Source organism: Odocoileus virginianus, chromosome 19 (assembly GCF_023699985.2).
Source record: "Odocoileus virginianus isolate 20LAN1187 ecotype Illinois chromosome 19, Ovbor_1.2, whole genome shotgun sequence".
NCBI classification, from domain to species: domain Eukaryota; kingdom Metazoa; phylum Chordata; class Mammalia; order Artiodactyla; family Cervidae; genus Odocoileus; species Odocoileus virginianus.
In genome coordinates this window covers 4,540,032-4,552,289 of record NC_069692.1, presented here as the reverse complement: position 1 = coordinate 4,552,289, position 12,258 = coordinate 4,540,032, and the positions used below count along the sequence as shown (strand labels likewise).

Below are 12,258 nucleotides of genomic sequence, written 5' to 3'. Positions count from 1 at the left end.
AAACCTCCAAAAACAAATAATAGCATTGACAAGAATACAGAGGGAAAATTTATGCATACTGAGAGAAACAAATGGGAGTTAAATTTGGAAAAGGATATTTATTATCTATATAACACTTTTGAAAATGATGCTTGTCTTAAAGATATAAATATTGTAGAAAGATTTTTATTGGAATGTGGATCAGTATGCAGTATTATGACCTTATTATGATCTGTTCCTTGAGAACTTGGGATGTATTGTTTTATGCTTAAATCTTACAAAAAATTTTAGATATGTAAATTATTTGGAAAATTAAAATTTTCCAAAACGGAAATTCTTCCAAAACATGGTTTAGGTTATGTTGGCCTATTTTGAAGTGTTTCTGTTCTTGATTTTGTGACTTTTATGTTTTTCTTGACTTCAGTTCCAGGATTTACCAAGAATTCGAAGTTACTGTGCCTGATTCTATCACTTCTTGGGTTGCAACTGCTTTTGTGATCTCTGAGGATTTAGGTCTTGGACTAACAACTGCTCCAGTGGAGGTAGTATACGAAAGGGCTGCTTATAGATGGTACAATGCCATGAAACAAAGAGCATCAGGTCCTCAGTGGATTTTAAAAAAGTGATTGCTTATGATGTTGATCATAGTTTGAAGGTTTCTTGGCATTTCCTTTTTGTTTTTCATCTGTTTTACATTTTCAAGTGTGAACTGCATTAAACTGTTAACTGTGCTAGCTCTGTGTTGAGATTTGGAGAGGAAGTTTATTGTTGACTGAGTCCAATTACTTCCAAAGGCCAGAAGAGAGAGAATGTCCTCTTTAAGGATGAGCAGAACTCAGAATGTCCCATAGTGAACATTCCTTCACAACTTTTTGGTCAAATTACATCCCATGTCGCTCCCTAAACCGTCACTGACAGGAGGAATGTCTTGACTGTGATTGGTCTGAAACCAGTAGCTTTCAACTCTGTCATATATGAAGTTGGTTTTTAAAAAAGATATTTTGTTTTGTCCCTCAACCATCTATGCAAATAAAATGCATAGAAAATTTAATATACCTTAATAAAAAAAAATCAGTAAGATGCTCTAAGTGAAATACCAAGGAGAAATAAAAGGAAAGTAATGTATAATAAAATAATAAACTTTTAAGTATGTAAGTGGCTGGGCATAGTTGCACAGGAAAGCATAGTAACATATTTGAATATTTATGCGGTACACAGTATACCTTGTATGTACATAGGTACCTTGTGTATAAGAGCTGCAAAATGCAATTTGATATACATGTATTGTTTTAGCAATACAAAAACTTGAGTGGTGCTCCCTGTGGTGATGGAAAGTTTTGAAATAGTGAATAAATTTTGGTGAAGTTACAAAACAAAGCGCAGTTTCCTCTTGATTTAAAAATAGTTGTGTATTGACAGATGCTTTGGATTTATATATGTGTTGTAATTAGCTTGTAAGTCCAGCTTATTATAAGCAGGGGCTTTGTGTACATGAAAGGACATTTAAGAATCATGAGGAACACAGGGCAATTCTTCACTGTCTGGGACTGTCCTGAGCACGCAGACCTTCATCTGCTAAGTGCCAGGAGCACCTCATTGTGATAGTCTGAGACTTGCACAGATTTCCAAATAAACTTCTAAGAGAGAATTAACTGCTGCCAGTGAGAAGCTTGGCTAACACTATCAGAGTTTGGGTGACCAACATATATGTATATGTTTATATGTTGGGCTTCCCTGGTAGCTTAGACAGTAAAGAATTTGCCTGCACTGCAGGAGACCCCACTTTGATTCCTGGGTCGGGAAGATCCTCTGGAGAAGGGAATGGCTACCCACGCCAGTATTCTTGCCTGGAGAATTCCATGGACAGAGGAGCCTGGTGGGCTACAGTCCATACGGTAGTAGGCAAAAGGTCATTTGCTCTTCACAGGAATCGAAACAGATGCGGTTTCATTTGGGCAATGGCTTTAAAAGCAGAATGGTGGAATCGGCATGGCGGAGTAGTAGAAGAGGAACTTGGCTATGGCCTCAGACATTCCAGGATCCACTTCTGGCTCTTGCATTGGCCAGCAGTGTGCTCTTGTACCAGTTACAGAGGCGGCTGAGCTTCCTTTGTGTAAAATATGTTTCTTTTCTGTAAAATATGACCATAACTTCTCCTACATAGGTGTGATGAAGTAATTTGTATAAAGTCCCTGGTTCCTAGTAGGAATTTCATAAAACATAGTGATTACTGAGTTATAAATCAAAGGAATATGCCCCTGTTTATTTAGGATAGATTGTGGTTTTCTGTTGGTAGGCAAGAGGACATTTCTATGCGAAGCTGCTAATAAGTGTTGTAGGTTTTGTGAGATTTAAGTGTGTAAGTGTGAATGAAGCTCTGGACTTAAATAAAATCTGTATTCATTGTGTTCTTTCCAGCTCCAAGCCTTCCAACCATTTTTCATTTTTTTGAATCTTCCATACTCTGTCATCAGAGGTGAAGAATTTGCTTTGGAAGTAACCATATTCAATTATTTGAAAGATGCCACTGAGGTAATGTGCTAAAAGGTTTGCTCATCATTTACATGTCAGGAAAAATGAAGAAAGCATGCTGGCATTGGGTTATGTAGTGTTTGGGCATCTAAAAATGTTTTACATTTCTGGAATATTGAAAATAGCCATACTTTGCCCACCATTTCTTCAGCTTGTTAATGTTGAAGGATATTGCTGGCATGTCTGGGCGTTCTCCCCTTAATTTCTAGTGCGGGTTCTCTGCTTTAGCCCCACAACTTCATTTCTTGACATCTCTTTCTCTTTCGTGCCCCTTTCTCCCCACATTTTTTCCCTACTCCACTCCCACATGGAGGATGTATTGCGACTTCACACTGCCATTCTGTGCCCACTGCAACTGGCAAGAATTTATTCCTTTCAAGGACTGGTTTGGAACTAAGGTGTCTTCCCTGAGGAATCTCACTCATGCTGTTAGGCTAGCGGTCCCCATATTTGTACAGTATTTTCTGTTTTTTTTTTTTAATCTATTTTTAAATGGAGGATAATTGCTTTACAACGTTGTGTTGGGCTCTGCCATGCATCAATATGAATAAGCCATAGATATGCATATGTCCCCTCCCTGCCCCCACCTTCCTACCCCTCTAGGTTGTCATAGGGTATGGTTGAGCTTCCTGTGTTAGTGTATTCTGTTTCCAAGGCTTTGCTTTTTGAGTCCTGGCCTGGTGTCCCCTCAGCCAATCAGTTCCCTGTAAGGCAGCCGTAGGCCCACTCTTTGTATTGTGCCCATAGTGGCGCTAATGAAATGATTCCTGCCCCACACCCACCCCCACCCCCAGACTAGGGGTTGTAATTAACCTTACTACCCGAAAATGCCATCATCTCTCTAAGCACTATGTCTAGAGAATAAACTGGTTCTTATTTTCTAATTTTACTTTTTAATTTTCTCAACATGGTATAGTGTAAAGAGCAAAAGATCTGGAGTCAGAAGGCCCAGATTCAGTATATAGCTTGTTCACTTAATGACAGGTAACTTAATTGCAGTTTAGTCATCTGTTAGATAAGAAATATTTTGAGAAACAGATGAGAAAATAAGTGGGAAAAACAATTCATAAAGTCTAACGTCCAGAGAAATGCTCTTCTTGATGAGCCTGCAACTTTGAAGTACTCTACGAAAGTTTACAACCAACATGTGCCTCAGGACTAGTGTCTGAGTCGTACTTTTCTTGGAATAATTTTAGAGATTCTCAGTGAGTGTAATGACATTTCATCTTGTTTGCCTCAGGTTTTTCTAATGGGACTAGTGTCCCAGGATGACACAGTTGAGTCAGGCTGGTGGTAGTACCAGGACATGAAATAACTCAACCTTCAGAAAATGAGATAATTTAATATTAGTGGGAGTTTAATGTTAGACCTGAAGAATGGCATTTCCCTGCTTGTCTTGAGGTAGTGGAAAAAGCGTGGGAAAGAACTAGGTTTATCCTGTTACCTTTACACCCTCTTCTTGGCTGAACCTTTCATTTTTCTCTAGTCTTGGCCCTCACAGATTTAACCACGCTTAAAAGGGCATGGCAACCCACTCTAGTATTCTTGCCTGCAGAATCCCATGGACAGAGGAGCCTGGCGGGCTGCAGTCCATAGGATTGCAAAGAGTCGACTGAACCGACTTAGCATGAATGCACAAAGCAACATTTTACTGAGGAGCAATTTATTATACAGAACCTTTGATGACTTTGTTTTTCTTCCAGGTTAAGGTAATCATTGAGAAAAGTGGTGCATTTGATATTCTAATGGCTTCGAATGAAATAAATGCCACGGGACACCAGCAGACCATTCTGGTTCCCAGTGAGGATGGGGCAACTGTTCTTTTCCCCATCAGGCCAACACGTCTGGGGGAAGTGCCCATCACGGTCACAGCTGTTTCACCTACTGCTTCTGATGCTGTCACCCAGAGGATTTTAGTGAAGGTAAATACTTGAAGTCTAAAACAAAATGGAAATACATAATTGAAAAGGAAGCAGAAGATGGTTTTTTTCCTGGTTAAATTTGTTTTCAAGACCTATCTTCTCCACCCTCCAGGAATGCCTAATATTTTTCTCATCTAAATGTAAAAATATATCACGCAATTGGAGGTAATTGCCAATGTCTTATTTAAATTTATAATATGATTATAAAGCAGGTTACATTTACACTCTGCGTGACATTGGAATCCTGTTAAATTGTGCCAAGTTGATATATAGATTTTGAATTTTGGAATTCCTCAGTACAGGTAGAATAGGTTTTGTAGGTTTTTTTCAGAGAAGACAGTATGCACAAAAAGGCAACTCAGCATAGTGGATAAGCCTTTGTGTTCTGGAGGGAGGCAGCCCTGGGTTTCATCCCAGCTCTGTCAAGGGTGCCTTTGGACAAGGTATTTAATTTCTTTGAATAATAAAAGGACCTATTTCAGAGGGTTTCTCATCCCCTTTTCATCTTCTTTATCATTTCCATTGCCATTCCATGAACTATTTTCTTTAATTTAAAGAGAAAGTAAACATTTATTAACGGGTTTGAACCAAGAATCAAGACCTTGTAGGTACTTATCTAACCATGATAGGCCAGATGATTAACTCATTATCTGCCTATAGTTTTCTCTAAACAGAGGAATAGAGACCATGTTAATTGTGTTACTTTTTATCAACAGGCTGAAGGAATAGAAAAATCATATTCACAATCCATCTTGCTAGATTTGACGGACAGCACGCTCCAAACTACCCTGAAAACACTGAGTTTCTCCTTTCCTCCTCACACAGTGAGTGGCAGTGAGAGGGTTCAGATCACTGCAATCGGTAAGAACAGAGTATATCACCCTCACCACTGGTTTATTTGTATATGATAATACCCACTTCTCATTTATTTGTACATGCATTTTCTTTTTTAATGAATTATTTAAATTGAAGTACAGTTGATTGACACTGTTTTGGGTGAACAGTAAAGTGATTCAGTTATACATATGTATATGTATATATTTTTTCAGATCCTTTTCCATTATAGTTTATTACGAGAAATCAAATATAGTTCCCTGTACTATACAGTAGGTCCTTTTTAGGTATATTTTCTTATTTAATCCTAGTTAAATAAAACTTTTTCTAGTTGCTGCCAACCGCTGATTCCAGTAGAAAGGCAATAAGATGTGTGTTCTGGACCAGTTCTTCTGGACCAGTTCTGGACCAGTCTTCAAGTGCACATGAATCTTCTGGGGACCCTGTGTGAAGGCAGATTCTGGCTTAGTAGGCATGGGGTGGGCCCTGGATTCTGCATTTCTAAGAGGCTCCCAGATGTTGCTGATGCTTCTGGTGTGTAGTCCACTCTTTGAGGAGCCAGACCACAATGTTGTGTGGCTGGAAGGAGGAGTTGTTTTGCCTTTGTGGCTCTCAGTTACTGGTGAATATCACAGCCTTCTGTGGAGCTTTGAAAATGTGCGAATATCCGGGTTCCACTCCCAGTCTACTCAGTGAGACTCCCTTGGGCTATGGCTAGGACATGCATGTTTTGAAAAGGTACTGCTAGTGCTTTTGACAACCAGAAGTTGAGGACCACTGCCTTGAGCGGTTCTCTGTGCAGAACGCAAGTACCCTGTACCGTTGAAAGCTACCCACTGACTTAGTCACCTTCTCCTAATTGCCTTGGTAACCCCAAAGGACTTTCAACTATTAGAACTTCCACAGAAATGGCTTATTTGTATAGTTGTGCTTTACAAATAACTGAAAGAAATGTTTAGATTTTGTTGTTTTTCAGTCGCTCAGTCGTGTCTGACTCTTTGTGACCCACTTCATGACTGCAGCATGCCAGACTTCCCTGTCCTTTACTATCTCTTGGAGTTTGCTCCAACTTGAGATGAAGATGCCATCCAACCATCTCATCCTCTGTCGTCCCCTTCTCCTCCTGCCCTTAATCTTTCCCAGCATCAGGGTCTTTTCCAATGAGTCAGCTCTTTGCATCAGGTAGCCCAAGTATTGGAAATGTTTCGATTAATGACATCTAAATAATTTGTTAGGTCTTTGAGGTGTCAAGACCTAAGGCACTTTTTCTTTTGAATCTCACCTGCAGGTGTAGTGCTTTTTATTATTACTCCAAACAACCAGTCCCTCTAGAGGGGGCTTTTTGGGGAGACTTAGATATAATTCTTACAAAGAAATAAATAAACTCTCTATTGAGGAGAATACATTCTGCTTAAACACCTCCCACAGTGGTGGGGTGCTGGGAGATGGTGTCACGTGTGTACACACATACAGAGGGAAGAGCCTTGAAGTTTTTTCTTTTTAAACTTTTTATCTTGTGTTGGGGTAAAGGCTACCCACTCCAGTGTTCTGGCCTGGAGAATTCCATGGACTATACAGTCCATGGTGTCGGAAAGAGTCAGACACGACTGAGTGATAGCTTACGGTGAACGGTGTCGAATTTGTGATCGCCAAGGATTTAACTTCGGGACCAGGGACCAGGCTTGATCACTCAAGAGCTTTTGTGTAGCAGTTTTATTAAAGTGAAAAGGAACGGGGAAAGCTTCTGACATAGACATCGGAAGGGGAATGGAGAATGCCCCCCTTGATAGTGTTAGCAAGGGAGTTAAATGCTTTTTTAATTGGTTATTACAGTAAATCAAAAGAATGTCTCAAGGTTGTAAAGATCTTACTAGACCCACTCCCATAATATGCATTTTAAGATAACAGGATTGGTCAGAAGATTTTCAGGAAGGAGAAAAATGTCCTTGAGCAGGATACATTATTGTTATATTATCCTTACTGAGGAATGTAGGAAAAAACGTTTGTCCTTTCCTCCTTGAGAATTCCAGACCCCTATCTCCTCCTTGAGAGCCCCAGACCCCCTTCTCCTCCTCGGGGACCCTGGACTTCTTATCAACCTGCCTAGGAATTGACTCGCTCATGAGCGACTTTTACTTTCTTTTATAGCCAGTTAACAATGTTGTGATAGTTTCGGGTGAATAGTGAAGGGACTCAACCATGTATATATGTATCCATTCTCCCCCAAACTCCCCTCCCATCCAGGCTGCTGCATAACATTGAGCAGAGTTCCATGTGCTATACAGTAAGACCCTGTTGGTTATCCATTTATAAGATTTGTATTATACATATACATATGAACAGTGTATACATGTTCATTCCCTAACTATCCCTTCCACCCAAGAGCCTTGAAGTTTGAGTGTGTACCATCTTTCCTTACATTAGAATGAGTCTGCCTGTGGTTGTTGAATATTCTGAAGTTTAATTTTAAAGTTTGATTTAAAATAATGTTTTTTTCAAGTTTTATTTTTATACAGTATTTATTTAAAAAACCTGTTTGGTTTTTAATTTGCTATTAAAAAACCTATTTGTGTTTTATTTGGTGAATATTGGCTTGCTTCTTTGACTATTAAAAGTCCAAGTTTATGTTCACTTTGAATATTAAAAGCATAATGTGTGGTGGTGGTAATAATAAGAAACAAAACCTGTACTAGTATTTACTTCTCTGAGTTAACATCTAAAGTTTAAGACATGGTACGCTAGCGTTTCTGCAGCCTACACATACGAAAGTCTTCCTCTCTTATTTGGATTCATTTTTTTAGGAGCAAGTTTTCAATAGGTATTTGGACTTGGAATGGTGAAGTTTTTAAAATAAACCACACTGACAAATATTCTTCTCTATACAGTTCAACCATAATGAGGTCAAAATTAGAACTCAGCCTTTACATTTTTAAATTTTTACTTATTTTCTTGAGTCATGGTGTTAGAATGTGGGTAGAGGAATGTAGGTAAGTGTGTGTTTTGTTTAACTTTATGTTACTAACTTTGAAGAATACTTTTAACCCATTTTGATCCTGAGATTCATTGAAACATATATACCAGTTAGTTCCACTTTGTTGTTGATAAATAGAGCACATGGAAAAATACAACAAGCCCTGCCCTTAGAACATCATTTCTCAAGAATTTATATAGTGTATTAGTAAGGAAGTCAAAATAAAGTTCTATTTATGTGAAGAGTACTAATTGTAAAACTTTTCTTCCCTGTATAAGAATGATGATTTCCTGATGCAAATCCTGACATTTCGGTTAGAAATTTAAAAAAAACTCACAGTTTGCTTATGTGTGCTGTATCTTTGAGCTAAAAGTCTCCTAATTTGTCGCATAATCTGCAAGTTCAGTACCATTGTATTATCATTTATTTGACCAGTGTTCCTAAAAGCCTGATGTGGTTTCTCCTGTGTTCCTGGCAGTGGAACAGTCATATTGCTTCAGTGTTGGGTGCCTTCTGCTCTCTCTGCCGTTAGGCGGTGTGGTTATTGGGGATTTGCTGACCTTGATAAATATCTTGTGCTTTCAGGAGATATTCTTGGTTCGTCTATCAATGGCCTAGCCTCCCTGATTCGGATGCCTTATGGCTGTGGTGAACAGAACATGATAAATTTTGCTCCAAATATTTATGTTTTGGATTATCTGACTAAAAAGAAACAACTGACCGAGAATATAAAAGAAAAAGCCCTTTCTTTTATGAGGCAAGGTAAGCATTTTAGAAATGCACTTTTTTTTTTTGTAAAAATGCATTTGTTTCTGTTTTTGGTTTGTTTTCGGTCAGAGTTGACTCTAGACTGTATTTCAGAATGGACAGGTTTTGTCCTTGCTGTGTGATTGTGACATGAGATGGCGTGGAATGTGCTGGAAGTGTTGACAGCTGTCACTGCTTGTCCTCAGCGTCGGGCTCACTGACTGCTGCGAAGATGTTTGTTAAAGGAGTTTGATCCTGGAGGGGCTTATATTTTCGTAAGGGATTGGAAATTTAAAGCCACTAAAACATCTGGTGGTGAAGGACAGGCAAGGTTGGTGTGCTGCAGTTCATGGGGCCGCAAAGAGTTGGACACGGCTTAGTGACTGAACAACAACAGAAATCTGAAGGAATGAATATTCGTTGAGTCATTCCACGTTTCTGGAGTATCTCTGAGGGACCAGGGTCGGTTCCCGTGCTGAGGCCGCAGGAAGTCAGGCCTTTCCTCCCAGGGAAGTCCGTGTTCAGTGGAGAAAGTCTGTATGTGGTAAACAGGCATGGTGTCACATGGTGGGGGCGTTTAACATTACAAGTGGCAGGGGGCTAGGAGGGAAAAGTGAGTGTGGGGTCCCCTCCTGGCCACACGGAAAACATGAGAACTCTGCCCTGACGCCCTGGGGAGGCTGCTGCTGTTTGCAGACGCACAGATGCTCTGTGTCTACAAGTTGCTATTAACAATCATTAACATCGGTTGATGCTTACAAATGTGGCAGGCAGTGTTCTAAGCACCTTACATAATATGTTACTTACTGGTCACAGTCAGTATGGTCATTGTCCTCCTCTTCTTACAGACAAAAGTCTGTAAAATTCTGGCACAGAAAAGTTGCCTAACTTGTTAGGTCACATAGGTGAGTGGCAGAGCTGGGGTCTGAACTCACTGTCTGGCCCCCGAGTCCATACTCTTAATGTCCATACTTAGGAGAAAATGGAAAGTTGTGAGGCATTTTTAACAGTAATAATGTAAAATTTTTTCCCAAGACTCTAAAAGCTGGCCACCCAGAGTCACGGTTTCAGCTTTGTGCTTCCATTAGGGCACTGCTATCAAGATCTCAGTTGCTCAGTGGTAAAAGAATCTGCCTGCCAATACAGGAGATGCTGGTTTAATCCCTGAATCAGAAAGATGCCCTGGAGAAGGAAATGGCAACCCACTCCAGTATACTTGCCTACGAAATCCCATGCACAGAGGACCCCAGTCCCTGGGGTCACAGAACAGTCGGACATGATTTAGCGACTAAACAACAAGAAGTAAGATCTCTGTATGGCTGAGTTTATCATTCTGCACATTTGGGGTACCTGCTGTCCACCAAACTGATGAGAAAATTGGTCAAAATTATAGGAAACTGCTTGTTCAGTATAATCTACAAATTGAATGAACACTTTCCATCCTACCTTTTCTAACAATTTTTTTAAACCTTTTTTGTAAACCTTTTTAAAAACAATGAATGGGTTAAATGCCAATAGAGACAAGCTTGTTAGTGATTTGGCTAACTTTTCCACACTTAAGAATTAGAACACTCTGTAAAGACATTATTTTAATGTGAGCTTTTCTTCCAGGTTCCCTCATTATGAAGGGACATGTTTATCCTAAACTAACTGCTGTGTAATAATGATAATAACTTACCCTGTTTTACACATATTGTAATTTAATTTTCACAAAAGCCCTTGGAGATAGGAGTACCATTATTGCTTCCATTTTGCAGATGAGAAAACTGAGGTACGGGAGGCTAAATAACTTCCCCATGGTTCCCCTGGATGGCCTGGCTTCCAAGTCCATGCTCAGAATGCCAGAAGATAGTGTTACTTTGCAACATTCTTAGGTTCAGTTCAGTTCAGTTCAGTCGCTCAGTCGTGTCCGACTCTTTGCGACCCCATGAATCGCAGCACGCCAGGCCTCCCTGTCCATCACCAACTCCCGGAGTTTACTCAAACTCATGCCCATCGAGTCAGTGATGCCATCCAGCCATCTCATCCTCTGTCGTCCCCTTCTCCTCCTGCCCCCAATCCCTCCCAGCATCAGGGTCTTTTCCACTTCACATGAGGTGGCCAAAGGACTGGAGTTTCAGCTTCAGCATCAGTCCTTCCAATGAACACACAGGACTGATCTCCTTTAGGATGGACTGGTTGAATCTCCTTGCAGTCCAAGGGACTCTCAAGAGTCTTCTCCAACATCACAGTTCAAAAGCATCAATTTTTCAGCGCTCAGCTTTCTTCACAGTCCAACTCTCACATCCATGTATGACCACTGGAAAAACCATAGCCTTGACCAGATGGACCTTTGTTGGCAAAATAATGTCTCTGCTTTTTAATATGCTGTCTAGGTTGGTCATAACTTTCCTTCCAAGGAGTAAGCATCTTTTAATTTCATGGCTGCAATCACCATCTGAAGTGATTTTGGAGCCCTCCAAAATAAAGTCTGACACTGTTTCCACTGTTTCCCATCTATTTCCCATGAAGTGATGGGACCAGATGCCATGATCTTAGTTTTCTGAATGTTAAGCTTTAAGCCAACTTTTTCACTCTCCTCTTTCACTTTCATCAAGAGGCTTTTCAGTTCCTCTTCACTCTCTGCCATAAGGATGGTGTCATCTACATATCTAAGGTTATTGATATTTCTCCCGGCAATCTTGATTCCAGCTTGTGCTTCTTCCAACCCAGTGTTTCTCATGATGTACTCTGCATATAAGTTAAATAAGCAGGGTGACAATATACAGCCTTGATGTACTCCTTTTCCTATTTGGAATGAGTCTGTTGTTCCATGTCTAGTTCTAACTGTTGCTTCCTGACCTGCATACAGGTTTCTCAAGAGGCAGGTCAGGTAGTCTGGTATTCCCATCTCTTTCAGAATTTTCCACAGTTTATTATGATCCACACAGTTGAAGGCTTTGGCATAGTCAATAAAGCAGAAATAGATGTTTTTCTGGAACTCTCTTGCTTTTTGGATGATCCAGCGGATGTTGGCAATTTGATCTCTGGTTCCTCTGCCTTTTCTAAAACCAGCTTGAACATCTGGAAGTTCTCGGTTCACGTATTGCTGAAGTCTGGCTTGGAGAATTTTGAGCATTACTTTACTAGTGTGTGAGATGAGTGCAATTGTGCAGTAGTTTAGGCATTCTTTGGCATTGCCTTTCTTTGGGATTGGAATGAAAACTGACCTTTTCCAGTCCTGTGGCCACTGCTGAGTTTTCCAAATTTGCTGGCATATTGTGTGCAGCACTT

At 40.0% G+C, this 12,258-nt stretch overlaps 1 protein-coding gene across 1 annotated transcript in view; it reads left to right on the top strand.

Moving 5' to 3' along the window:
* The window catches only part of CD109 (CD109 molecule), a 137,505-nt gene that overhangs the window by 92,406 nt on the left and 32,841 nt on the right, over positions 1-12,258 (top strand). The window contains exons 19-23 of the mRNA XM_070480792.1: positions 404-521; positions 2,398-2,511; positions 4,215-4,433; positions 5,150-5,294; positions 8,824-9,000. Of these exons, the coding sequence (XP_070336893.1) occupies positions 404-521; positions 2,398-2,511; positions 4,215-4,433; positions 5,150-5,294; positions 8,824-9,000 (773 nt within the window). The remainder of the gene's footprint in view (positions 1-403; positions 522-2,397; positions 2,512-4,214; positions 4,434-5,149; positions 5,295-8,823; positions 9,001-12,258) is intronic.